The sequence below is a fragment of the Mus musculus genome, chromosome 7 (assembly GCF_000001635.26).
Source record: "Mus musculus strain C57BL/6J chromosome 7, GRCm38.p6 C57BL/6J".
NCBI classification, from domain to species: Eukaryota; Metazoa; Chordata; class Mammalia; order Rodentia; family Muridae; genus Mus; species Mus musculus.
This window is the reverse complement of record NC_000073.6, coordinates 34,140,697-34,168,607: the sequence shown is the minus strand read 5'-3', so window position 1 is coordinate 34,168,607 and position 27,911 is coordinate 34,140,697. Positions and strand designations below refer to the sequence as shown.

Genomic DNA, 27,911 nt, shown 5'->3' with positions numbered 1-27,911 from the left:
CAGGAGCGGAAGCTGCGCTGCCCTTCCCCCACCGACTTCCGGCTGCCGCTCTGGTTCTCCCGCCTCCGACTGTGAGGCGGCTCGTAGACGTCCCGCCATGGCACTGTCGCGGGGGTTGCCCCGGGAGCTGGCCGAGGCGGTGTCCGGCGGCCGGGTGCTGGTGGTTGGCGCGGGTGGGATCGGCTGTGAGCTGCTCAAGAACCTGGTGCTCACTGGCTTCTCCCACATCGACCTGGTGAGGCCCGGGCTCCGGGTGAATGGCGGTCTGCCTGCGGGGCCCGGTTCCGGGCGGGAGTCAGGGCGGCGCGGCCCGAGAGGCCTGGGGTTAGGATCACCGTGCGGGAAGCGGGTTGGTGGGACGCGGGACTCCGGCTCTCCGGACCTCCTGTTCGCGGCCCTCGGCTCCCTGGGCCTGCGCGCGCCGCCTCCCGAGGCAGTTTCCCCAGTTACACTGGGATGCAAGAAGAGACCCTGTAGATGCTGTGACTTTAATTCAAATATTCTCCAACTTAAAATAACGATCCCGCGGCCGAGCGGTTTGCAGCCACCAGCCACAGCACGCCGGGCGTGCACACGTGCATTCATTCCCGAGTCTGCCACCGGCCCTCAGGTTGCAAGTGCTGTCTGCATCCCGTTTTATTTTTAACAGATGAGGAAAGTGAGACGCTATGAGGTTGAGTAACTTACCCTGGGGGCACGCCGTAAGTGGCTGGTTAGACTCCTTGGGGCTCGCGCTCCTCTGGTCTGGGCATCGTGCAGATCCGTGTTTATGTCATTATAGATACTCCCTGGGGTTTGCAGGATTGGGTGACAGACTGTAATCCGTGCATCGAGAGACTGTAGAACTGGAAGTTTGAGGTCCGCTTGGGCTACGTAGCAACATCTTACCCAAGAAATTAAAAAAAAATTTTTTTTTTTGGTTGTCAGGATTCTTAAGTTTTGCGTTAGCGTAATGTGCAATGACAGGAAACCCCTGTAATTTGTGAATGTGTTGGAGATATTATATGAACCTTGGATGTGAATTGAAGATGCCTTAAGGTTTAACAGAAACACGGGATGAAATTGCAGGTGTCAGGGTTTCAGCTGAGGCAGAATTGGAGGGAAACATTCTTCATTGGTCAGGCTTCACACCCAGTTTTGGTCCATAGAAAATAGTATAATCCATAATATGCTAGTGACGCTTGATGCTATTTTAAGAGTAGATTTTTCAATAGACAGGAGTGAATTGAAAAAGTAAATGCTTGTTCTCTGTTTTAATTTTCTTTGGTTAAATTTTTATAGTGAACTTTGAAGTACAAATGAATATTTCAATGATTATGTTCCATAATTTTCCCATACTACTCTAAACTTTAGAATGTTTGATGATGAGAACATTTTGTTGCTTATGTAAGTTTGTTGAAATAGAATGTAAATGATGTTAATTCTTTTCCCCTTTAAAGTAGCAATTAGATTAAAATTTAATTTTACTTTAAACTTTTTCCTTTATTTTACGTGTATGGGCCATTTGCCTGCATTGTGTCTGTGCCTGGTGCCCCCAGAGGCCAGAAGGGGGCGTTGGATCCCTGGAGCTGGTGTTAGCAATGGCTGTGACTCACCATGTTGAGCCTGAAAATTGAACCCCTGGTCCTATGCAAGAGCAGCCAGCACTCTTAACTGTTTAGCCATCTACGACGGCTCCTAGACTAGATTTTACTTTACTTATTTATTTTACCATACATAGGGCATTTTCTTCAACAGCCCTCAAGTAATCCTGAGTGAATGTGTAGATAAGGAATTAACGTGAGTGTGGTGGCTTACATCTTTAATTCCAGCACTAGGAGGCAGAGGCAGACTGACCTCTGTATTCTGTATGTTCCAGGCCAGCCTGGTCTACAAAGAGAGTTCCAGGGGATCTGAGGCTGTTACACAGAGAAACCATCTCAAAAAAAAAGAAAGAATGAAAGTAACTAACATGCTCCATATTGCTTAATGAGAAATGACATGGCACGGGAAATCAGAAATTATCAGACAGATGGGTGTTTTTTGTGTGTGGAGGCCAGAGGACAACTTCAAGGTTCGTTCTCCCTGGGCATTGTCGAGCAGTTACTGAGGCAGGGTCTCTTTCTACCCTGGAACTCTGCAGATGTACTAGGCTAACTGGCTAGTGAGTCCAGGAATTCCTCCTAGCCCCACTGCCCTGGCTCTGGAATTGCAAAGGCTTGCCACTGTGCCCAGCTTGTTTTAACGTGGCTTTTGAAGTATCAAACTCTGCTCCTTGTAGCTGGCAGTGCAGCCGCTTTTTTTTTTTTTAAGATTTATTTATTTAATATATGTGAGTACAGTGAGTACACTTTAGCTGTCTTCAGACACGCCAGAAGAGGGCATCAGACCCAATTATGGATGGTTGTGAGCCACCATGTGGTTGCTGGGAATTGAACTCAGGACCTCTGGAAGAGCAGCCAGTGCTAGTAACTGCTGAGCCATGTCTCCAGCCCCAGGGCAGCCACTTTACTGCCTTCAATCTCCTTGGCCTAGAAAACTACTTATTTACTGAATTTTGAGGCAGAGTCTCTGTTTGTAGCCCTGGTTGGTCTGGAACTCATTATGGAGACCAGGCTGACCTTCAGCTAACAGGTAACTGATTGCACCACCTTGCCCACCCAGAAAATTTTATTTTATTTTATTTTTTTATTTTTTATTTTTTGGTTTTTTTTCGAGACAGGGTTTCTCTGTGTAGCCCTGGCTGTCCTGGAATTCACTCTGTAGACCAGGCTGGCCTCGAACTCAGAAATCTGCCTGCCCCTGCCTCCCGAGTGCTGGGATCAAAAGGCGTGCGCCACCACACCCGGCTTTTTATATTTTTAATCAAATCTTTTATGATATCTAAGGAATTCCCTGAAATATTTGCATTGATCATGGTTAAATAAACAAAAAAAAATTAGCCATCCTTAATGCATTTTTGAGGTTACCTTTGACTTAAGTGCTGTTCTTCCCGTAATGTTTAAATGCAGTTGTTATCTGGTCAACAATTGGGTGTGAGTTGTCCAGGAAAGCACTGGCTGCAGGTAAGCTCTGGGTTAAGCACAGTGAAGACAGCGGTGTTGCTCAGAAATTGGGATTTACCTCCCTTTCTTTATTTGTAGATTGATCTGGACACTATCGATGTCAGCAACCTCAACAGGCAGTTCTTGTTTCAAAAGAAACATGTGGGAAGATCAAAGGCTCAGGTAACTTCCCCATACTGCAGTTAGGACACTTGACCAAGGTTTCACTTAACAGAGGGAGAGAGTGGGTGAGGCTAGCTCTTTTTATTTTTATTTCTATGATTAACATTTCATTTACTTATTATGGGGCACTTGTGCACATCATTTGCATGGGAATGGAAGTCTGGGGACAACTGGTCTCACCCTCTCCTCCCACCCTTTGGGTTCTGGGGATTGACCAGGCCCCTGAACCTTCACCACACAAGCCTACCTCTTGAATCCCAAAGAGTGAAAAGAATAAGGGAGTGACTCAGGTCACTGGCTATCTGGAAGGAACAAATTGGGATGTCTTTCATATCCTCTTCATATTTAAGTTTGTTCCTTTACATCCCAGGGAGAAAAGATACTATTTTGAATATTTCCCATGGCTTGCAAGGTCAGAGGTCCTGCTGTCCTGTTTTCTGCCAGCGCTCTCCCCTCAACGCCATTGCAATTGTTTTTGTTGTTGTTTTCTCTTGCAGCTCCCTTCCCAGCGGATGTTTTCTGTGTTAACTTGTTTGACTAAGTTCTTCTGTGGCAGCAGCCTGTCCTAAGCTGAGTCACACCTTGGCAGTGATGTTTATCTGGATGGTTACGGAAGGCTTCTTAGGCTCTTAAGTGAATGAATGGCGCGTGCTTATGGCAGCTTAGTTTAGTTTAGTTTAGTTTTGCACTGCAGGGACCGTACACAGATGTCCTTCCTGAGTTAGAGCACTGGCCTCATGGTGTCTGTTTTTTCTGAAGCTTGCCATTCATGTAGAAGTGTGTATGGTCACATGTAGGGGAAATTATTTTCTGAGTACTAATATACTTGATGAGACTTTACTGCAGTTTTTGTACATAAATAGGATTAGCACATTATAAGTGAAGCAGCCATGTATATGTCAGTCAGATTTCAAATGTTAACAGCGGTTTACTGTTGCTTTTCCAGGTTGCCAAAGAAAGTGTGCTCCAGTTCCACCCCCAAGCCAACATTGAGGCTCACCATGACAGCATCATGAAGTACGCATATCATTTTGTTACAATGCTGTTTGCTATGAATTCTTTTTTTTTTTTTTCTTTTTTTTTTTTTTTTTTTTTAAAGATTTATTTATTTATTTATTATATGTAAGTACATTGTAGCTGTCTTCAGACACTCAGAAGAGGGGGTCAGATCTTGTTACGGATGGTTGTGAGCCACCATGTGGTTGCTGGGATTTGAACTCTGGACCTTCAGAAGAGCAGTCGGGTGCTCTAACCCACTGAGCCATCTCACCAGCCCTTGCTATGAATTCTTAATTAAGTCATTAAAGTGTAAGGCATTTTTATCTGGCGTGTATGTGAGCCCCGAGTCATTCTGTGTTTTTAGGATAACTTCTAGATACTTACATGATGAGTCTGTGCCCACATTAGTGCCATTGTTATTACCATTTGCTGTACATTTGAATTATTTAGCTAAGAGATGTTTTAATGCCAGTAAGGAACTTAATTGGAAGCTTAGAAAGAACTGTACTCTGATGCCTGAGGATCCTCTGAGACTGTATAGTGAGTGTCTGTACTTATTTCAGTGATGACAGATAAGTCTGTCCTTATGGAGGTGTCAGAGCAGGGTTCCAGAGGTGTGCCCCCTATACTAGTCCCTATATGAAGGGCTAGAATTACAGTGAGCCTTATACTTTCTCAGGGCATTTGTTTCTTGAGCTATTTCTAATTTTCTGAGTGTTTGCTTTGCAGACCTGCCTATCGCCCTCTGACTCTCTTACCCTGTGCCTCTTTCCCATTGCTGCTAAAAGCAGAGCCCCGAGGGGCCTGAACCCGGCCTGATGGTGACCATGTGAGGTGAAGCCTTAGCCCAGCAGGTCCTGGGAATGTGCTTCTACGATGTTCCCAGGCACTTGCTGCCCCAGAAGGCAGTGTGCTGGGAGGCATAGTGAGGCTAGGCCAGCTTTCTGCCAGTTGAAGAGTTTGTCTTGATGACTTAGGTAGCTGGTCAGAAAGGAGAGAGATTTGAGAATAGTTCCTTTAAGCTGTGTTTATGTTAAGACAACCCCAGCCTTCCTGTATCTATATGGCATATACTCCCACCAACAGTTATTTTTACAGTTATTTATCACTTTCAGGACTATACTGAGAAAATCATACGTGAGGCCAGTTTTGGTGACTTTTTTTTCCCCCATTTTGCTTTTCAGCCCAGACTATAATGTGGAGTTTTTTCGACAGTTTATATTGGTCATGAATGCATTAGATAACAGAGGTAAGGCGATTAATGTTTCATGTCTCATTGCTTCCTCTTCCCATGGCAAAGTGTTAGAGTTAGTGTCCAAGTGTGAGTTAGAACTTGGGAGGTGGCACACTCCTTTAATCTCAGCACTTGGGAGGCAGAGGCAGGCAGATTTCTGAGTTTGAGGCCAGCCTGGTCTACAGAGTTCCAGGATAGCCAGGACTACACAGAGAAACCCTGTCTCGAAAAAAAAAAAACCAAAAAAAGAACTTAAGAGACCAAAAAAGGAAACAAGAGCAGCTGGCTTTTGGGGGTGGGTGACAGTCTCGTTCTACCCCAAGCCAGTTTGGAACTCACTATGTTCCCCGACACTGGCCCTAAACTAGTGGCAATCCTTCTGCCTCAGTCTCTGTTGCTGCTTTAACTGGAGTTAAAGGCTGATTCTAGAATTACTCTAGCTCTGCCTATACCATAAGAGCCAAATCTTCACAGGTGCAACAGATCTGTATCTGGGAAGCCAGGCCTGTTGGGCATGTCTTTTATCCCAGTACTTAGGGGGCAGATATAGGTGGATCTAGTCTAGTCTGCCCTGTGTAGCCAGCTGCGGGCCATCTAGGACTACATGGTGAATCAACAAAGTAGTGTGCAAAGTGTGCATAGTAATTACTAAAAGGGAGAACACTGAATTCAAGCCAGAAGGATTCCTGGACTGTGCTCCATCTTCTGTCCCTCATCCACCAAGGATTACTTAATAGAAGCAAGCGTAGTAGCATGTTACAGAATGCATGGAAATGGTTTGTGCAGCTCACACCTTCTTAATGCCTTTTTTTTTTTTTTTTTAATTTGGTTTTTCGAGACAAGGTTTCTCTATAGCCCTGGCTGTCATGGAACTCGCTTTGTAGACCAGACTGGCCTCTGCCTCCCGAGTGCTGGGATTAAAGGCCTGCGCCACCACGCCCGACTTTCTTAATGCTTTTTATGGTTTCCTTTACATACATACATATATACATTTATGTGAATGGGTGTGTTATTTGCATGTATGTCTGCGTAATGTGTGCTGCCCCAGTGCTCAAAGATTCCAAAAGAGAAGGCCAGATCCCCTACACTGGATTTACAGGCAGTTTTGAGCCAACTTATAGGTGCTGGGAACTGAACTCTGAATTTTCTGGCTGGAACAACAACCAGTACTCTTAACTGCTAAGCCATCTCTCTAACCCCACTTTAGATCTTGTAGAAGTACCTTGAGTCATACCCAGGGCCATACACATACCAGACAGGCTGTACTCACAGCCCAGCACTTGGGAATCATTCCTAGAAGTCTTTTTCTAGAGTGAATTTGCAGTATTAATTCCTCGGTTGCAGTTTTGTTGAGTGTTCCTGTAATGACCAAGGCTGTAGCCCACTGTTGCAGCCCTAACAGGCAGAAGTGGTCAAGTTACATTCCCATAGTCACAATGAGCATGTGCTGTATTGAAAGCAAGAAATGTTCGTAATTGTCATCTGAACTTGGTGTCATCAGGAACTCTTGCTCACCACTGTGTTCTTTCAGCTGCACGAAACCACGTGAATAGGATGTGTCTGGCCGCTGATGTGCCTCTCATTGAGAGCGGGACTGCTGGGTATCTCGGACAGGTGACCACTATCAAGAAGGTGAAGAGACACTTTGATTTTCCACTTACTTGAGACCTGGCAAGGAAAGAAGCTTTGGGTTTGTATAGAGGACCTAGGTCAGCATCTCAGGTGTAGAGATTTCATGCCAGATGAGACACGATGATGCTTGGGTCTCTGGGTTCATTTAGTTCAGCAAATCCCTACCCTCAAGAAAGCCAAGGACAATCTAAAGGCAAAGGAAGAGAGCGATTGACTCTGCATGGATTTGTTACCTTAATTTATCTGTTAAAATCCTTAGACCAAGCTGGGCATGATGGCAGACAACTTTAATCCCAGCACTTGGGAGGTAGAGGCAGATGGAACACTGAGTTCAAGGGCAGCCTGGTCTACAGAGTAAGCGCCAAGACAGCCAGGGCTACGCAGAGAAACCCTGTCTCAAAAACAAAAAAAAGAGGGAAAACCAAAACTAACAACAACAAGTCCTTAGATGGACTGACATAACAAATTGTACAAAAATTCTTAGTCATGGACTTTGTGTCATGTTGTAGATGACAGACAATAAATCAGACTTCTAAAAGTTTCAATGAGCCATGCATGGTGGCACAAGCCTTTAATTCTGGCAACTGGCAGCATAGACGGTAGGATCTGATTTCAAGGGCAGCCTGGTCTATATAGTGAGATCCTGTCTTCAAAACAAATCAGATCTTACTTTTGGGCTAGTGATCCAGCTCAGCAGGCACTGCTGCCAAGCTAGGCCAGCTGAGCTCGAGCCCTTACCCTTCTCAAGTTGGAAGGAGAAAACTAACTCCCATAAGCTACCCTCTGATTTGCGCACACACACACACACACACACACACACACACACACATCAAGTTAACTTGTGGGTTTGGGAGTCTAGTTCAGCTGTAGAATTAGTTAGTCCTGGATCCAGGTCAGTGACATTACTTTTATCTAAAGGAGCCTGGGTATGCAAGTCTGAGGAGAACTGAAATCATCCGGCTGTATTTGTGAATAGCTTAAGCATTTAAGTAAAACTAAAGAGCAAAAGAGGATGGTGAGCACTCACTGACCTCTGGTTATAATATCCTGGGATTGGAATTGGTTTGCTCTTCAGGAATAAACACTAAAGATTATGTTTGAAGAATTCCTTTGCAGATTTGAAGCTATTTTTAAAAGTACCTAAAATGGACTGGCTTGTCTGGTATTTTTTGGACTGGGGGTATCTGTTACAAAGTGGCCCTTTCTTCTGTTATAACTTAGTCTTGGACACTTACTCTGTGTATTCTACATAGGTTGCCATGTGTGTTGGGGTATAGAATCAGTGGAGGGTTTGATGTCTATGGGTACATCAAGGCAGTTGCTCTCTTTGTTCCTCTACTGTGACACAAACCATGGCAGCTTGTCAGAGGCTTCACCCAAGACATTTTATTGGAAGATGAAGGGCACAATGGTATTCTGGAGCAAATCTTGAATCCACCATTCATGTATATTAAAATCACTTTTAATAATGAATATTAACTGTTGGTGGGAAGACATTGTTTTTTTTTTTTTTTTTTTTTTTAAAGACTTTATTTATTATTATAGTAAGTACACTGTAGCTATCTTCAGACACACCAGAAGAGGGAGTCAGATCTTGTTACGGATGGTTGTGAGCCACCATGTGGTTGCTGGGATTTGAACCCTGGACCTTCGGAAGAACAGTCGGGTGCTCTTACCCACTGAGCCATCTCACCAGCCCCCAAGACATTGTTTTTTATGCTTCTGTGTGAAGGCTGAGGTTTAGATGTGCTGAGGTAGAAAGGGATTCATCTGGTGGTCCTACACTGGGGATACCTTAGCATTTCAAACATCTTGGTGTCCGTTGAGATTGACAATCATCCTGGTGTACTCGGTTTTTGTTTGGTTTTTTTCGAGATAGGGTTTCTCTGTAGCCCTGGTTGTCCTGGAAATCACTTTGTAGACCAGGCTGGCCTTGAACGCCTGCTTCTGCCTCCCAAATTCTGGGATTAAAGGCATGTGCCACCATGCCCGGCTCTGGTGTACTCATTTTAATGAGACTTTAAGGGTATTGAGATATGAGAATATTTAGGGTATTAACAGATCAAAATCTTTTAATTTTGATTGACATCTTTAAATACATGGCTAGAAAGCTCTTGGTTTTTTGTTTTTAAGATTTGTTTATTATATATACAGCAGCCTGCCTGCATTTACACCTCCACACCAGAAGAGGGCATCAGATCTCATCACAGATGGTTGTGAGCCACCCGTGGTTGCTTTAAACTGAACTAAGGACCTCTGGAAGAACAGCCAGTGCTCTTAACCTCTGAGCCGTCTCTTCAGCCCTCCTTATAGTAGGGAGTCCTGGTTCTGTCTTAGCTATGGCTGTAGTCACAATAAGAATTTTGTAGTCACTAATTTAAATTTTTTCTTAACAACATAAAACCCAGTTGACCTGGTCTACAAAGTGAGTTCCAGGACAGCCAGGGCTATACAGAGAAACCCTGTCTTGAAAAAAAACCAAAAAAAAAAAAAAAACAAAAAACAAAAACACCCAAACCCAGTTGAAATTGAATGAAGGGATGGAGTGTCTACCTTATATCATGGGGTAACCGCTTTCCCATGTCCTAATGTTATAGGGTGTGACTGAGTGTTACGAATGTCACCCTAAGCCTACCCAGAGGACGTTCCCTGGCTGTACGATTCGGAACACACCTTCAGAACCTATCCATTGCATCGTATGGGCCAAGTATTTGTTCAAGTAAGAGTTACATATTTCTGGCATATTTTTCAGAACTGATCATGGAAAGTGAGGCCATTTTTACTTAAATACTCTTAAAAAGTTGTGTTTACAGTGGTTAAATATGGTGAAGAGACAGCAGTGGCTTTCCTGGGTCTCACTCAGACAGCATTCTTAGCATGCTGTGGGCGAAATTTTAGATGTTTAGTCTGGTATCGGACACAGGCATGCAACTAAGTTTGTGCGAATGTATATATTTGGAAATATGAAAACATACTTATAAATAACCCATTGGTTAAACAAGAAATCACAATGGAAGTTAAAAATACTTAACAGGACTGTGGTGAAACTCAGTGGCATAGTACTTGCCTGGTATTCCTGAGGCTGTGGTTTAGATCTCTAACCCTGTTCAATAACCATCCACAACCAACTCTAATGTGTAATGTTTGTGGAACAGCTAGCCAAGGGTGCCTTGTAAGTATCCTGGTGTTAAATTATTCTTCGGCAAGGAAGCTTGTCCAGCTCTGCTAACACATTTTCTTGGAAGGTTTGGGACTTTGCGGGTAGATGTGGATACACATCTCAGGTCTAGCCTTAGTGTGTGCCATGAGCAAACAGCGTGATCAGATTACAGTGCCTGGATAGTCCCAGAATTGTGGACTGTGAGTCATCAACTGTTTACCATATCCCTGCTAAGAATCTGGACTACTGTAGCTTAGTTATTTGTGGAGCAGTAATCACATTAGTTTCAAATGCCTGTGCCTAAAAAGTTTGCTATTGTGAAATTTGTAGCCAGCTGTTTGGAGAGGAAGATGCTGATCAAGAAGTGTCTCCTGACAGAGCTGACCCTGAGGCTGCTTGTAAGTGACTGGTGCCTTTCATAGCTCATTCAGTGTTTGGTTGTGATGTATTTAATAGTGGTGCCTAAGAAAAGGGTCTTTGTATGTGGCTCTTATCTTGGAACTCCTAGGTGGACTTGGCTGTCCTGGAGCTCAGAGAGGTCCATCTGCCTCTGCCTCCCAGAGCCCAGGGAGTAAAGGTGTGCACTACCACACCCACCTCTCATTGCTGTTTTAAACCTTTTAACAAAGGAGTAGTTGCATTTCACTCGGGGCTGAAGAGATGACTCGGGTTCAGAGTACTGTCTGCTCTTCTAGAGGACCTGGGTTCCGTTCCCAGCATCCACGTGTTGCCTCACAACCTTTTGTAACTCCAGTTCCAAGGGATGTCATACCCTCTTCTGGCCTCCAAGGGCAAAGTCAGCCATTTGGTGCACATACACACATGCAGCTCAAACCACCCATGCATGTAAAGAAAAAATTTAAATTAAATTTACAAAAACAACGAGGCACAAAAACACACCTTACTGTCCTGGAGCTCTGAATGTGTCACATACAGCTGACTTCCATGAATGACTTTACTCCCACGGGTGAGAGTTTAATTGAATGTTGAAAATACGATACTTGTTTTGTAGGGGAACCAACAGAGGCTGAAGCTAGAGCTCGAGCATCTAATGAAGACGGAGACATTAAGCGTATTTCCACTAAGGAATGGGCTAAGTCAACTGGATATGATCCAGTTAAACTTTTTACCAAGGTTAGGCGGCTTCCTCACTTGTCCTCCCTCTTTTGTACAATTTATTTTATGTGTACAAATGTTTTGCATGCAAGTGTTTGTGCACCATATGTATGCTGGTGTTCAGCTCAGAAGTGGGGGTCTGATCAGAGAGAACTAGAGTTATGGATGGTAATGAGCTGCCACGTAGGTGCTGGGAACTGAACCCTAGTCCTCTGCAAAAGCAACAAGAGTTCTCCCAGGTGCTGGTGGTGTATGCCCCTAATCCCAGCACTCAGGAAGCAGAAGCAGGAGGATCTCTGTGAGTTCAAGGACAGTCAGGGTTACACAGAGAAACCCTGTCTTGAAAAAAACTACCTAAAAAAGTGTTCTTAACCCCTGAAGCATCTCTCCAGCCCTAGGGCTCGAACCTCTGATTAGCATGGCCACCACTGAGCAGTCTCTCAGCAAGACTTACTTCCTTTTCTTTTGTAATTTAGTGCAGTGTATTTAGAAGGTCTTGCGCCTCTTTCCTGCTTAGATCCTCTTAGCAGTTCAGCTACTCTAAGTCACCCTAGAATTCTTTTTTTTTTTTAATATTTATTTATTTATTTATTTATTATATGTAAGTACACTATAGCTGCCTTCAGACACTGCAGAAGAGAGCATCAGATTTTGTTACGGATGGTTGTGAGCCACCATGTGGTTGCTGGGATTTGAACTCAGGACCTTTGGAAGAGCAGTCAGTGCTCTACCCTAGAATTCTAAGCCCTTTATTCTTGGTGTATACTGTTTGTTGTCTGCTGATTGTTTCCTGAGCAGGCTATTTGTGATTGGGACGCCTGGTTACTGTTCAAGCTAAGCCTCATTTCTGTTGGTTTTCATAATTACAGAACCCTTAGCTCTCCTTAGCCTCCCTAGGATCTCTTACTATTTATACATCTAAGATGTTCCCTAACCCCACCCCCAAAACAAAAAGGGCAGCAGTGGAGCACAAGCCTCTGAACGCATTGCTTACATACAGAATATTATTGAGAGACTGGAGTTTGTATCATTGGGCTTCCGACTGACCTGTGGAGTGGTTGTGGGGTTGTGGGGCCTGTGTAGCCAGCAGAACTGAGGGTGCTATACCCCTGCTCCAAATATTTGATCTTTTTCTGTGGTGTTAGAAATTGTTATTCTGCTTACATATGCTGGGCCTTTAAACCTGATTTCATGGCATAGTTTTAGTAAATCAACCTAATTTGATCTGTTTTTATCAACTTGGGCACTATAAGATAATGGGATTTGTTTATTTCAGCTTTTTAAAGATGATATTAGATATCTGCTGACAATGGACAAACTCTGGCGCAAGAGGAAACCTCCAGTTCCACTGGACTGGGCTGAAGTGCAGAGTCAAGGTAAAGAATGTAGCTAGTTCCTCTCGTACCTACCCCGGGAGCCAGCCGTCAGCTGAAGTGCTGTGTGTCTGCATGAGGGAGATTGGGTGTGACTCCACTCCTGCAAGAACTGCTGCCCCCCCCCCCCCACCACCCACAGACACCCCAGCAGGACCCTGCTCTCATAAGCTGCCTGCTGTCTGTGCTTTGCTTTGTTTTGTTTTGTTTTTTAACTGCCATTGGTAGGACATCATGGCTTCATTATTCCTGAAAGTGTCCTGATGGCTGTATGTACAGATCTGCTTTTGTACTTGTGTGATTGTGTGTGATTTACTTCAGAGGGGCTGGTGAGATGGCTCAGTGGGTAAGAGCACCCGACTGCTCTTCCGAAGGTCCAGAGTTCAAATCCCAGCAACCACATGGTGGTTCACAACCATCTGTAACAAGATCTGACACTCCCTCTTCTGGAGTGTCTGAAGACAGCTACAGTGTACTTACATATAATAAATAAATAAATCTTTAAAAAAAAAAAAGATTTACTTCAGAAACACAATTTAAAAATTTATATTTGGGGCTGGAAAGGTGGCTCAGTGGTTAAGAGAACTGAGCCATCTTTCTAGCCCCGAATATAAATTTTCTTCTGAAGGTTTTGAGTCCAAATCCCAGCAACCACGTGGTGGCTCACAACCACTGGTAATGAGATCTGATGCCCTCTTCTGGAGTGTCTGAGGATAGCTACAGTGTATTTACATATAATAAATAAACTTTTAAAAAGTTTATATTCAAGGAAACAAAACAATTGTGACTACTTCTTTGTCACTGGGATGTTGTACTTTATGTGAACTATGCTGCAGCTCACAGCCTGGTTAATAAAGTAAAATTGGATATGTGGAACCATGACTGACAGCTTCCACTTAGAGTGTTAACCATGCTGGGCATAATATGATGCTCATCCTCCTTTATATTTATTTGCCAACTATGTGGGTATGTGCACTTGAGTGTGAGTTCTCACCAAGGCCAGAAGAGCAGCCAGTTCTCATAACTGCAGTCATGTGTTCAGCCCTGCCATTATATTCTTGAATGTCCCCAAAATACTGTGCAATCCTGATGTGGTGTTAGAGCATCCGCAGCCTCGGCGGTTTCCTTGCTTATAGTGACAATATTGAGAAATTTGTCTCTTTTTGTCAATCTTAACGGCCACAAGTTGAATCTGTTGAATAGAGCAAGATGGAGTTTAATAAACATTCTTGTTCATTTTTAGGAGAAGCCAATGCCGATCAACAAAATGAGCCCCAGTTGGGTTTGAAAGACCAGCAGGTTCTGGATGTAAAGAGCTATGCGAGTCTGTTTTCAAAGAGCATCGAGACTCTGCGAGTCCATTTAGCGGAGAAGGGGGATGGAGCTGAGCTCATCTGGGATAAGGTTTGTTTTGAAATATGTCTTTTTTTTTTTTTTTTTTTTTTCTTTTCTTTTTTGAGACAGGGTTTCTTTGTGTAGCTCTGGCTGTCCTGGAGCTCACTCTGTAGACCGGGCTGGCCTTGATTTCAGAAATCCACCTGCCTCTGCCTCAGATACCTCACTTGTGTTGTTCCTGTGCTCCAAGGGAAGCTAATAGTTTGAGGTGTTACCTCTTTCATTTGATGCCTTCATCTCCAATTGTTCTATTAGAATTTGAATTTTCTGTGCATAAACTTAAATATCACAAACTTTTATTTTGTCTTCTAGTAACATAACTTACATTCTTTATGGTTACATTGACTAGAACATAATTTATTTCAGTGGGATGTTTGCCTGACTTAGAAAAACAGATGTTAAGTCCTCTGCTTTTGGAGTCAGCAGCTCATTTGCCTGATCTGACCTAAATAAAAAAAAAACTTTTTTTTTTTTTGCCTGCACAAAGACAGAGTGTAGGCCTGTGTCTGTGCTGAGACACTTTGGCAGCTTATGCAACAGGGTCTTAGTAGGTAGCCCAGGCTGGACTTAACAGTTGAAAGCATGTGCTGCCACACTCAGCTCTGTTGAAGTGAGTAGGGTATTTCAGAAGTCTGGCCCACTCCTGGACTCCCAGCACCCGGGAGGCTGCTGCAGATTGTGTTTGAGGCCATGCAGGCCTAGGCTAGAGAGTGAGCCTGTCTCAAAAGCAAATCGGAAGGGCCTCTCAGTATACAAATAAGATGACATTGTTTTGGTTTTGTTGTGTTGTGTCTAAGACAGGCTCTCTCCTTCAAGCCAGCCTCAAAGGCCTATCACATATGCACACCACTTTGCCTCGTTCAAGTGATGCTGCAGATTAAATTCAGGGCCTCACAAGTGCTACGGGGATACTCTGCCAACTTAGTTTTGTTCTTGGGAAGATGTAGTTTATTTATTTATTTTTTTTAAGTGAGAGTTCATTGAAATTAATTGGTATTTTATTTGCAGGTGAAATTGGTTTCATGATAAAGTTTGTTTATTCCTACAGTGACCAAGTTCTGTGGGGGCTGAGGATGTGTCTGTAGATCTTCAGTGGAGTGCTTACTTGCTTGGCATGCATGGGCCCTGGGTTTGATCTCCACCATGGGAAGGGAAGGAAAGATTTGCTATGGGTCTCAGAGTAAGGAAAAATGATTGGCCATTTTTAGAATCCTCGGATTCCACAAACTTTGAAAGTTTGGTTGAATCACATCTAAAACAAAGCTAGTGAATTTAGATTTTTGAAATTCTTATAAACACTAGTCTCTGGGTTTATGTGATATAAATGGTAGGTTTTTAAATATTTTCTTTGTTATTCTAGTGATTTGGAAAGTTTCTGTTACTTCACTGAGGCCAAATAAGGAGCTCCTGGAGCTGAGCGCGGCTGCCTTGTAACTCTGCACCTAGTGGTGCAGGGACAGTTGTAGAGATGTGCTCTGTGTTTGACTTTTTATTTATGTGAGTGCTTTGCTGTGTGTGTGCATGTGCAAGACATGTGTGCCTGGTACCCAGATAGGCAGAGCCCTGGAACTGGAACTATAGGGTTCCAGTTGTGGGTTGGTTGTGAGCCGTGATGTGGTGCTGGTTGGCACTTGAAATCAGCATGTGTTCTAAACCTGAGCTACCTCTCTAATCCCGCAGGCTATTTTAAGAATTAAGGTTTGGGGCTGGAAAGATGGCTCAGCAGTTAAGAGCACAGAGTGCTCTTTGAACTCAGAGGTCCTGAGTTCAAATCCCAGCAACCATGAGGTGGCTCACAACCATCTGTAATGGGATTTGATGCCCTGTTCTGGTGTGTCTGAAGAAAGCTGCAGTGTACTACTTATATACACTAAATAAATCTTTTGCTGGGCAGTGGTGTGCACGCCTTTAATCCCAGCACTTGGGAAGCAGAAGCAGGTGGATTTCTGAGTTCGAGAACAGCCAGGGCTACACAGAGAAGTCCTGTCTCGAAAAAAAACAAACAAACAGATAAATAAATAAATAAATAAATCTTTTTTTAAAAAGAAAAGAAAGAAAAAGGCTGTAGCCAGGCGTGCACATCTTTAATCCTAGCACTCAGGAGGCAGGGGCTGATCAACTCTTTGAGTTGAGATCAGCCTGCTGTACAGCTCGACAGCCAGAGCTAACCAGAAAAACCCTGTCTCCAAAACCAAAAATAATTAAAGAAGAACATTTTCTAGAGCAAACCAGCTACATCTCATTACCAAAATAGAAGTAGACAGCCAGACATGATGGCTCATGCCTTTAGCCCCAGTGCTCAGAGGCATAAGCAGATAGAGCTGAGTTCAAACATACGTAGTAATTTCCAGGATAGTCCGGGATATGTGGTGAGACACCCCTACCCCCACCCCCAAGGCTACCTCTTAGTCATTTCTCAGTAGCTCTCACTGTGTACAAGGTATCTGTTCAGCTCTAGCCTGAGAGTTCACAGCCATAGCTGTGAGAGGCCATGCTGGTGGGGCTTTGCAGATGCTGAAAGAGGTTATCCTTGCCTGGATTCTGTCTATGTCTAGCAGCTTCACTAATGAGCCCAGGAAGTGCATTTGGTTTTATTGTGGGTGCTTTGTTTTTTTAAGACAAGGTTTTTCTGTGGACTCCTGGCTAACCTGGAACTCGCTTTATAGACCAGACTGGCCGAAACTCAAGAGATCCACCCGCCTCTCCCTCCTGAGTGCTGGGATTAAAGGCTTGAGCCCCCACACCCCGTGGTTTTGTTGTTGTTGTGTTTTTAAAGTTTTATTTATTTCATGCAAGCACACTGTCAGTCTCTTCAGAAGAGGGCATCAGATCTCATTACAGATGATAGTGAGCCACCATGTGGTTGGCTGAGCCATCATCTCTCCAGCCCCAGTTTTGTTTTCTTTTTAAAGATATCTTTATTTTTCATTTCATATGTTAAAGTGTTGTGCTTGCATCTGTATATGTGTCCCCTGTGTGTCTGTGTTCTGCAATGGTCTGAAGGCTGTATTGAGTCTCCTGAACTGTTAGAGATGTTACTACCATGTAGATGCTCGGAGCTGAGTCCTCTATTAGGACTGCAAGTGCTGGTAACCGACCGCTGGCCAGCCTGCCAGGTCACACTGTATTTGTTTAAACAAGAATGCTTTCCTAGGCAAGCATGGTGGTTGTAAGTGTTCTTGGCATACTATCTTACTTGGCCAGAGAACCAGATGGCCCCTTCCCCCTAAGTCAGCCTCTGTGTTACTTGCTGTGAGGCCTCATGTGTCAGCCTCTGGTTTAGGTCTTCCTTGTTCTGGCTGTATGACTGCAACATTGCACACCTGTAAATGTGGCTGTTTGGGAGGTAATGCCAGTGAAATGACTTTGACTGGACAAAGCTTTGTCATTTGTGTAATTGGCAGGACGACCCACCTGCAATGGATTTTGTTACATCTGCTGCAAACCTCAGGATGCACATTTTCAGCATGAATATGAAGAGCAGGTTTGATATAAAATGTAAGTTGTTTGTACTTTAGGTTGTATCATCAACAAACCCATGTACAATTTTCCTTTTGACCACTGAACATGTTTGTCTCTTTCTATCCTCTAGCAATGGCAGGGAATATCATTCCTGCTATAGCTACTACTAATGCAGTGATCGCCGGCTTGATAGTGTTGGAAGGATTAAAGATTTTATCTGGAAAAATAGACCAGTGTAGAACTGTGAGTAATCTTCTTTCATTATGGTTTTTGAGGTAATGTCTCATTATGTTACCCCAACTGATCTGTATGGACCAGGCTGCCTTGAACTAACAGGGATCCACCTGCCTCTGCCTCCTGAATTCTGAGATCTAAGGTGTGCACTAAGAACTGCCTTTGGAATTTTAAGACTAAGTCTCATGCAGCCCAGGCTAGCCTTGAACTCACTGTGTAGCTGAGGCTGATCTGAAAAGGTCCCTGAGAGTGTGCAGCTCTCACCCCGCTCCCAGATTGATTCTTTTTTACTTTTATTTTAGGCGGACATGTTTTTTAACTTCTAAGAATTTTTTTTGATGAACTTTTTATAGCAGACAATGCTATAAATACTATGGAAGTATCTATTTAATGGCTGCTTGTGCTTAACTTATAAACATCAAGAGGATTAATAACGTTTACCCTAAGTGTTAACAGTAATTCTGACTTTCCTTAGTTGGATGCTGGCATTAAAGCTGGCTTTTGTACATACTAAGCATGTGCTCTGCCATGTGTTATGGCTATAGGTTCAGTTATATATGTTACTGCTGTTGATTGCCTTGCTACACTTTCTCTCATGCAGCCTCAGGTCACATAGATCTCCCCTTGCTTCCAACCTTGTTTTGTGCTTAAGATTCATTATAGGGAAAAGCTATAGACTGAGCTTTTCTGCCTCAAACTCTTCTCTACACTGATTCAAACTGCCTTCTCTTGGCTTCTGACTGAATTGCTCTGCTTGGTCTCAAACTAACTCTAGCTATAAGTTCTTATCTTCTGGCACCTTCTCATTCTCTGGCTCATTCTATCTTCACCTGTGTCTTGCTCATGTCTCCCTCCCTCCCTCCCTCTCACCCTCCCTCAAATAGCTTCCCTTTCCTCTCTTTTATAAGCGTTGGGCATATCTTGTTTGTCAAATCTTTCTCTGATTCATCACTTTGTCTGCCACTCAATTAGACATCACTTTCAGACATGTCTGCTGTAAACTACCTTTACAAACTTCATTGTTTGAGATTAAAGGTGTATGTATATAAGGGGGTATCTCTGTATTCCAGCCAGAGTAGCCATGCTGCTAGATTAAAATCAGTACATTGTTGGGTTTTCAGTTGGGGCTTTATTACTGTGAAGAAACACCACAATCACAGCAACTCTTTTGTTTTGTTTTGTTTTTGAGACAGGGTTTCTCTGTGTAGCCCTGGCTGTCCTGGAACTTACTTTGTAGACCAGGCTGGCCTCGAACTCAGAAATCTGCCTGTCTCTGCCTCCCGAGTGCTGGGATTAAAGGCGTGTGCCACCACGGCCATCTTTTTTTTTTTTTTTGTTTTTTGTTTTTTTTTTTTTTTTCCACAACAACTCTTAAAAAGGATAACATTTCATTGGGGCTGGCTTAGAGTTCAAAAGCTTAGTCCACTATCATCATGGTAGAAAGCATGGTAACATGCAGGTAGATATGGTGCTGGAGAGGTAGCTAAAGGTCCTATATCTAGATTGGCAGTAGCAGAAAAAGAAGACATACTTGTTCTGGCTTGAGCTTCTGAGACATCAAAACCTGCCCCTAGTAACTAACGTGCCTCTTCTAACAAGGCCATACCTTCTAGTAGTGCCAGACGCTAGGAGCCTATAGCGGACATTTTCATTGAAACTATGGGGCCCAGGGTAAAACTTTTATTTCTTTTTAGGTTTATTTAATGTATGAGTGGTTTTGCCGTGTGTGTGTGTGTGTGTGTGTGTGTGTGTGTGTGTGTGTGTGTGTGTGTATTCCTAGTATCTTCAGAGGTCAGAAGAGGGGGTGTCAGATCATTTGGTGTCAGGTCAGGTGGTAAGATGCCATGTGAGTGCCAGGATTTGAGCCCAGGTCCTTTGAATGGTCTTAACTGCTGAGTCATCTCTCTAGTCCCCAAGGAGGTTGGCTTAATTTTTTTTTTTAAATAAGGATTTATTTCTTTATTTTATGTGAGTGCACTGTTGCTTTCTTCAGACACAGGGAAGAGGGCATCAGATCCCATTACAGATGGCTGTGAGCCACCATGTGGTTGTTGGGAATTGAACTCAGGACCTTTGGAAGAGTAGTCAGTGCTCTTAACTGCTGAGCCATCTCTCTAGCCCCAAGGTTGGCTTTTTGAGACAGTCTCACTATGTAGACCAAACTGGCCTGGACTTTTGTATGGAGACTAGGCTGGTTTCAAAGCTCACGAGATTCTGGGATTAAAGGCATGTGCTATCACCCCCCAGCTTCATTGTTAGCTTTTAAATTTGCCTTGGTCCTTATGTTTGTTTGGGTGCTAGAGACATAGTATTACTATAAGAAATAGATCATTTTTCTTCATAAAAATGTTGCCATAATCTTCAGTTGTTGTTAGGGAATTTCTGGCGTCTGAAAGCATTGTCGTTGATGGACTCAGTGAGTTGGTCATGTTGACAAGCACAAGGAGGCATGAGCCCTCGGGGTGACTTGGCCCTTACTCATGCTACATGTAAGTTTTATGTCTGGGGTATGTGCTGTACCAAGGAGATGTCTTTCCATCAAGCCCAGCCTTCTCCATGGTAACTGATCAGAAAAAGATACAAAATCATGCCTCTTATAATGTCATGACTTTCTATATCCTTTTTGACAGTAGAGAAGAATATTGAAGTCATTTATGATAGGGTATACAATAAGCAAGATTTTAAAGCTGGGTGTGGTAGCATGTACTTCTGATCTCAGCACCTGAGAGGCTAAGGCAGGGGGAATCCCAGTTGGAGACCAGCCTGGCAGCCTGGTCTACAGAGACAGAGCAAGAGCAGGATAGTCAGTCCCCCAACACCTTCCCGTCCCAGAAAACGGGGGGAAAGAACGATAAGATTTTTAGATTTATCTATAAAAATGGTAACTCGGGCTAGAGATGTGGCTCAGTGGTTAAGAGCACTGTCTGCTCTTCCAGAGGTCCTGAGTTCAATTCCCAGCAACCATATGGTGGCTCACAACCATCTGTAATGGGATCTGATGCCCTCTTCTGGTGTGTCTAAAGACAGCAACAGTGTACTCATATGCATAAAAGTTAGTTTAAAAAATGGTAACTCAATGTTTCTGATTCCTGCTTGTTTTTTTTTTTTCCCCCCTCTGAAGATTTTTTTGAATAAGCAGCCAAACCCAAGAAAGAAGCTCTTGGTGCCCTGTGCACTGGATCCTCCCAACACCAACTGTTACGTTTGTGCCAGCAAGCCAGAGGTGACTGTGCGGCTGAATGTCCACAAAGTGACTGTCCTCACCTTACAGGATAAGGCAAGTGCAAGGACTGCTTCTCTTTTCCTTTTAGCAGTGAGTCCAGGATGGGATTTGCCCAGGACAGTACTGGCTGTTGGGTGGATAAAGCCTCTCCTGTGGGTGGCTTCCCAGTCCAATCCCCGCCAGCCTCTGCCTGTGTTTCTGGGACGTGTATCTTATCTAGAAAGGAACAGGTCTGTGTTGATAAGCAGAAGACAGGGAAGTCCGGGTTTCTGAGAAATGACACTCCCTGAAGTTGGCCTGGTTTGGGGGGTGAACAAATACTTGAGTAAGGCTGGGTACCTTCACTTTCCCTCAGGACAAAGACCCAGTAGTGACTTCACCTTGCAGGGTTTGTGACTTGCTGTTTCCTAGGACATGGTGTTGGTTGGTATTTATCATGGGGCTAAAAGAACCGAGTGCAGTGCTGATAATTGGGGGAAGAGTTTTTGTTTTTCACTAGGTGGGATTTAACAGTGTTGTTTCTTATGTTGCATCTTGGAACATGAAGGGAGACACTGCTTGAAGTGGGAAGATTATTTGAGGATCAGTTAGGCATTCTTTTTGTCAAACACTTTCCATGGCAGGGTTGACATGGAGACTGAGATGAAATGTGGCAGATGTGAAGCCTATGCCTAGTGTGAGGGGTGGTGGGTGGCCTCTCAGGCTGCACCTGCCCTGCATCCGTGGGCAGATGTGGGGCGGGGTCTGGGCGACCTCTTGGCTTCCTGTGACCATGTTTACCATGTAGGTAAGTGTGTGTGTGTGTGTGTGTGTGTGTGTGTGTGTGTGCCTATTCTCAGAAACAGACAGGATATTAAAATATAACTGAGGCCAGAGAAAGACTGGGTGGGTCAGATAAACCCGAAGACACAGCCCCTCGGTGGAAAGAGTGACCCAGTTCCAAAAGCTTTTGTCTGGTCTATGCATGTGCACTGTGGCACTTGTACATATGCACTCACATGCATAAGCCACACACACAGAGTAATTACGTAATAAGTAGCTCTCCCCAGTGGAAAAGTTAACTTGTATTGAAAAGCAGTATACCAACCAGCTCTTGGGAGGCAGAGGCAGGTGGATTTCTGAGTTCAAGGACAGCCTGGGCTACACAGAGAAACCCTGTCTCAAAAAACCAAAAAAAAAAAAAAAGAAAAGAAAGAAAGAAAAGCAGTATAGGTTTTTTTTTTATGGTCTTTAATTACCTACATTAATTAATATTTAATTTTCCACCTTTAGATAGTGAAAGAAAAGTTTGCTATGGTGGCACCAGATGTCCAAATTGAAGATGGGAAAGGCACAATCCTGATATCTTCAGAAGAGGGAGAGACAGAAGGTACCACCCTCGCCCTTCTTACCTGGCAACTCCTGGGGGAGGGAGAAGCTGGGCTCTGCTCATTGCATGAGTTAGCATGGCATTTGCTATCACAGTCATGGCAGTGGCTTCTTGTCGAAGGCCTTCAGATTCGGAAGCTTTCTGGTATTGGGGTACCTCAGGGACTTGTCAGTGACCTGATGCACAGATTCTGGCAGTTTACACATTGAAATACTTTTTGTTCTTCCCAAGGGCCCTCTCCTATGTCTTGGGCCCTAGGGCTAGGTTGGTGGTGAGCATGCTCTTGAGGCTGTTAGCCTCAGGGGAGTGTAAATCTTAGGGCTTTTTTTCAGGAGTGGCAAGGTCAGATCACACAGAGACTGGCACCTGCTAGGTCAGTTGTTCTACAATTCAACTGGGCTCCACCTCTGAAATTAGTTGAGATTTCCCGTCAAGGCAGGAATATAATCGGTGGATAGAGTGCCAGCTCAGCATGCGTAAACACCTAGGTTCCGTCCTAGCAGTGCATAAGCCAGGTGTGCTGGCACGCACCTGTCTCAGTCCTCAATGGGGAAAGGAAGCAGGAAGGTCAAGCGCAGCCTGCCTGCGTGGTAAATCTGAAGCCAGCCAGGCATGGGAGTGCATGGAGATCATGGTACTTAGGACACAAATGAGACCAGCCTGGTCTATAAAGTTAGTTAGATTGATTGATTGATTTTTTTTTTTTTTTTTTTTTTTGAGACAGGGTTTCTCTGTGTAGCCCTGGCTGTCTTGGAGCTCACTCTGTAGACCAGGCTGGCCTCGAACTCAGAAATCCACCTGCCTCTGTCTCCCAAGTGCTGGGATTAAAGGCGTGCACCACCATCCTAGCCTTATAAAGTTAGGTCTTATCTCCCCAAAATAGTCATAAGGATTCTTGCTGGTTGAGAAATTATTTGAGTTATTAGTTAGGTTGTGTGTAATTAGAGGTCATGTTGGCTGGCTATTTTGGAAGTGTGGTTTAATATTAATATTTGGGCCATAATCTAGATAGCTGTCCTCACCCTGAAGAAAGGTTTGTCTGCTGTTCTGTACTGTTAGTTACTAAAGAGCTCATTGAGCTACTGCAGATCATGTTGGCAGTGAAGTATAGTAACGCACGCTGATGGAGCACTGTCTTCTCAGGACTCCAAAATCAGTTTGCTTTGAATTGGATGCCTTTGTGGGTCCTTTGTACTTGGTCCACTTGAAGTGGTAGGTGAGTGTTCAGGGCTGAATTCCTACGTGCCTGATAGCACACTTAGTTTGCTGTTCACACAGGCTTCTATATGAACACTTTTTTTCTCTCATATAAGTAAAAGTCTTGTGTAGCCCAGGCTGTCCCAGAAAATAACCTTGGCCATTTGATCCCATGCCTCCACCTCCCAAATTCCGGGGTTACAGGCATGTGAAAGCCTGTTTTTAACTAGTTACCACTTGTATAAAGCAGTGTCTTCAAATTCAATCACTTTGTTGGGCACTGTGGCTCAGGATTTGAGAATGCCGATTTCTAAGGAGTGCAGTCCAGCCATAGTGCATTTGGCCTTTTAATAACTACCTTGCCCACACTGTAAAAAGATAACTATAACATCTTCATTCTGCTCACATCTAGCCAATAACCCCAAGAAGTTGTCTGATTTTGGAATTAGAAACGGCAGCCGGCTTCAAGCAGACGACTTCCTCCAGGACTATACTTTGCTGATCAACATTCTTCATAGGTAGGACCTGTTAGTTTTGGAATGTAAAACACACGAGAGGAGACAAGCCGGGGATTTCTATGTAGAAGCTCCACTACTCAGTGGGGCTGCACAGGGGGTGTGCCTACAGGAGAGTGCTAGGATTCAGAAACACAAGGATAATCAGCAAAACAGCTTGAGGACGAGTAGAAGCTGACAGGATGGCCGATGGTCATCTCTATGGCGCCTGGAGATGGCTCGGGTTAAGCGTGCTTGCAGACCTGAGTTCAGTTCCTGTGGTACGTTGGTAAAGGAGAGATCCCACTCTCACAGGCCTGCAGACTTCACATGTGTACTATGAGAAACATGGGAAATAAAACTTTTTTTTTTTTTTCGAGACAGGGTTTCTCTGTGTAGCCTGGTTGTCCTGGAACTCACTCTATAGACCAGGCTGACCTTGAACTCAAGAGATCCACCTGCCTCTGCCTCCCAAGTGCTGGGATTAAAGGCGTGCGCCACCATTGCCCGGCAATAATAAACTTTTGAGGTGGATAAAGGTACATTTATCTTCATAATTCAGCTATAATAAGATCTTGCTGGGTTTTTTTCTCTTTCACATTTTTTTAAATTATGTGTATTCTGTGTGTATCTAAGAGAGTGTAGGGAGTGTGTGTACACACCTTCTTATGTACCGTGGCAATACAAATGTGGAAGCCAGAACAGTTGGCTTTAGCCAGGTGAAGTGAGTTTTATGTGTGTGGGTGTTTGTTTTGTCTGCATGTATGTCTGTGTGTCATGTTTGGGCAGTGTCCAAACAGGACATTGGATTCCCTGGAACTAAAGTCACTAAACCTCGAGTGGTTGTGAGCCTCCATGTAGATGCTAGGAGTGGAGCCCAGGTCTGCTGGAAGGATAGCCAGTGAGTGTTCTTAACTTCTGAGCCATCCCTCCAATCCCCTGTAAGTGTACTTTAAATGTGGTCTTGCCTGGTGTTCAAAGTGTTTGGAGGACTATAAATTCTACCTAAGTTACATAATGTACTCAAGGCTAGCCCGCAGTGGAGTGCTCTCCTGCCTTCACTGGGACACTGGCTGGGCAGCAGTGGCAACTCATGCTTACTTGTGAAAAAAAGCAGCAGGAAAGGACAAAGTGGTCAAGTGTCTGAGAAATAGCACAGTTGGGGTATGCGTTTGTGTCTGTCTTTCTCACCCTATGTTTTAACTCTCAGCACAGAACTGCCTTTAAAAATGTGCATCCTCTGTTCACCTTGACAAATAACATTTGATGTACACTTTGGAACTCATGTATGAGAGTAGGGAGTTGTCTATAAAGCTAGGGAAAGCCAGAAACCACATAACCCTATCCCCAGAACACCAAGGTCGGGTCAGATCTTTGGGCAGAGCAGCTGGAAAAAAAACATAGAGACTTGCTGGGCTGCAGGACTTATGCCTCAGTCTCTTAGTGAGCAAGATGTAAAGAAAACTCAGCCTCTATCACTTGAGTTAGAGAAGCATTGCTCTGGTCTTTTCTTGAGAGTGTTCTGGAAGTCAGAACCTTCCAGGGGTCACATTGTGCATTCTGAGCTGTGAGGATGTCCCTGCTCCTTTACTATGAAATGCACAGCTCAGTCTGTTTATAGTCTCTGTTTCTCTTTTAGTGAAGATCTTGGAAAGGATGTTGAATTTGAAGTAGTTGGTGACAGCCCTGAAAAAGTGGGGCCAAAACAAGCTGAAGATGCTGCCAAAAGCATTGCCAACGGCAGCGATGACGGTGCCCAGCCTTCCACCTCCACAGGTAAGTCACCTCCACGCCAGAGACTTGAACAAGTTGGCACTCTGATGGACACTGAATGTAAAATACCAAGGCTGAGTTAGTTTGGAATTTGGAATTAATTGTATAATGGGGCTTTCAGTTTTATGAGTCATGAAGACCTTTATGACCCCTGGGGTATTGGGAGTGGTTTTCTGAATCTCCAACAGCAAGCTGTGGGCTAATTCCTGGTCCATGGTCTGTCCCGCGTAAGCTGCCTGCTTAAGCTGCTTATTTGTAGGCCATAAACTGTGCATCTGGCTCTTTGAGCAGGTGCTTCCAGGGTGGGTATGGGCTTCCAGGAAGGCAGGTGCCTAAGTAAAGCCCACCTGAGAATGTTCCCAGAGGTCCTTCTGACACCTGGGACCTTTCAGATACCCGATCTTTTGCTGCTCCCTGTTTGGACCAGTATCTCCCCTGCGTTCCCCTCTGTTTTGTGCAGGAAACTGAAAGTTAACCGTTTCTAACTTCTGTTTCCCCTTATGGAAACACTTTTGGAGTTCTTTAGAATGTTTGCTCTGGCCTGTAGCATCCTCTGAGAATTTAGGGGTAAACTTTGAGGCTGTAGAAGTGGCCCTCTTTGGCTGGTCTGTTCTCTCTCTCTCTCCCCACAACAGGAGCATTGCCTGTAAGACCAAAGTTCTTAACTCCTATTGTGAAACAAATGCTGACCCTCTACCGGGGATAGGTTTTGAAGGCTATAGGGGGAAAGTGTGGTCCTATTTTAAGTTTGCACATGGAGACACACTGTCTTTGGGGATAGGGTTAAAGAGCACAAGTGTGGGGGTCTCTGCTGTGACTATAGGGAGCCCATCTCTGTCCCTCTGGTTCCTTTCTGGAAGTGGGATAATAATGTTATCTTCTTTATAGGGATGATTAGATGAGTTTGTGCACAGTGCTCAGAGCAGTCCCTGGCGGTTGTAAGTGGCTTGTTGCTGTTGCTGCTCTTTCCTCTATTAGGGTGCCCCTCCCCTTTTCAGCGGGGACTCTCTCAGGAGGCATGATGATGCATTTGAATTATATGCTAGTCATTATTTTTTTGTTTTGCTTGAAAAAAATAGGCAAATTGCCCTGGGTCAGTTTGGCTCCCCAGTAACAACCTTCTCCTAAGAGTAGATGTGCTTGGTACAGCAAACACCAGACAGCTTCCCTGAGGGTGGCCAGGGAGGGGGGCTGGGATTCTGCTGTGTGAGGCCTTGGTGAGCCATTGACATCTCCCTCACATCACTGTTCTTTGCTTTGTTTTCCAAAATAAGCACAAGAGCAAGATGATGTGCTCATAGTTGATTCAGACGAAGAAGGCCCTTCAAATAGCACCGACTGCAGCGGGGACGACAAGGCCCGCAAGCGGAAGCTGGAAGAGAATGAGGCTGCCAGTACCAAGAAGTGCCGCTTGGAGCAGATGGAAGATCCAGATGACGTCATAGCGTTAGACTGAGCAGGCTCCTGCCCTTGGTCTGGTCGGAACCAAAAGTTAGATCCTTTGTGTGGCTTTGATGGTTCCGTTCAGCGTTCATTTGCTGAGACTGTTCGAGACTGTTGCTGTGTTGAAGTAGGAATAGAATTTGCAACCCTTTGAGCAAAGCTGGGTGATGAGCTGAAAGAACGCGGGCGTGCATGTTGCCTTCCCTGTAAATAGCCTTAGCTATCATTTCCTAGTGGAAAACACTGTGGGGTAGGAACGCTGCAACCTGGGTATAAATATTATGCCTTTATTTTTGGCTAGAGAAAAGTTATTTTTAGCCTAGATCTAACCATTTTCATACTCTTACCTGAAAGATTCACAGAAGTGTCAAGTGCTATGCATTGAAACTTGTTTTTTAAACATTACCTGGCACTGTGTATATTAATGTAAAACAATGTTAATTTACCCAGATTTTCAGTTTGTACTGCCTGGTATGTCTGTGTAAGAAGCCAATTTTTGTGTATTTGTTACAGTTTCAAGTTATTTATATTTGATGTTTTGTAAACTCAAACAACAAATATACTGTACTTATGGACCAAATAAATGATGTCTGCATACTTG

General features: G+C 44.1%; 1 protein-coding gene across 2 annotated transcripts; it reads left to right on the top strand.

The window, feature by feature from the left end:
• The first annotated feature begins 17 nt into the window (after nucleotides 1-17).
• Uba2 (ubiquitin-like modifier activating enzyme 2) lies at nucleotides 18-27,911 on the top strand. Of its 2 annotated transcripts, none has more exons than XM_017322348.2 (17): nucleotides 18-235; nucleotides 3,123-3,206; nucleotides 4,153-4,223; nucleotides 5,390-5,454; nucleotides 6,971-7,071; nucleotides 9,669-9,790; nucleotides 10,562-10,629; nucleotides 11,244-11,365; nucleotides 12,624-12,723; nucleotides 13,964-14,124; nucleotides 17,520-17,613; nucleotides 17,708-17,820; nucleotides 20,933-21,088; nucleotides 22,307-22,403; nucleotides 24,013-24,118; nucleotides 25,734-25,870; nucleotides 26,756-27,121. In XM_017322348.2, exons 1-17 carry the CDS (start codon nucleotides 98-100, stop codon nucleotides 26,767-26,769), a joined length of 1,749 nt encoding a protein of 582 aa, XP_017177837.1. In that variant the 5' UTR covers nucleotides 18-97; the 3' UTR covers nucleotides 26,770-27,121. The 2 variants fall into 2 exon arrangements, with proteins under 2 accessions (XP_017177837.1, NP_057891.1); NM_016682.2 differs by lacking the exon at nucleotides 26,756-27,121 and adding an exon at nucleotides 27,142-27,911 and having other exon boundaries at nucleotides 79-235.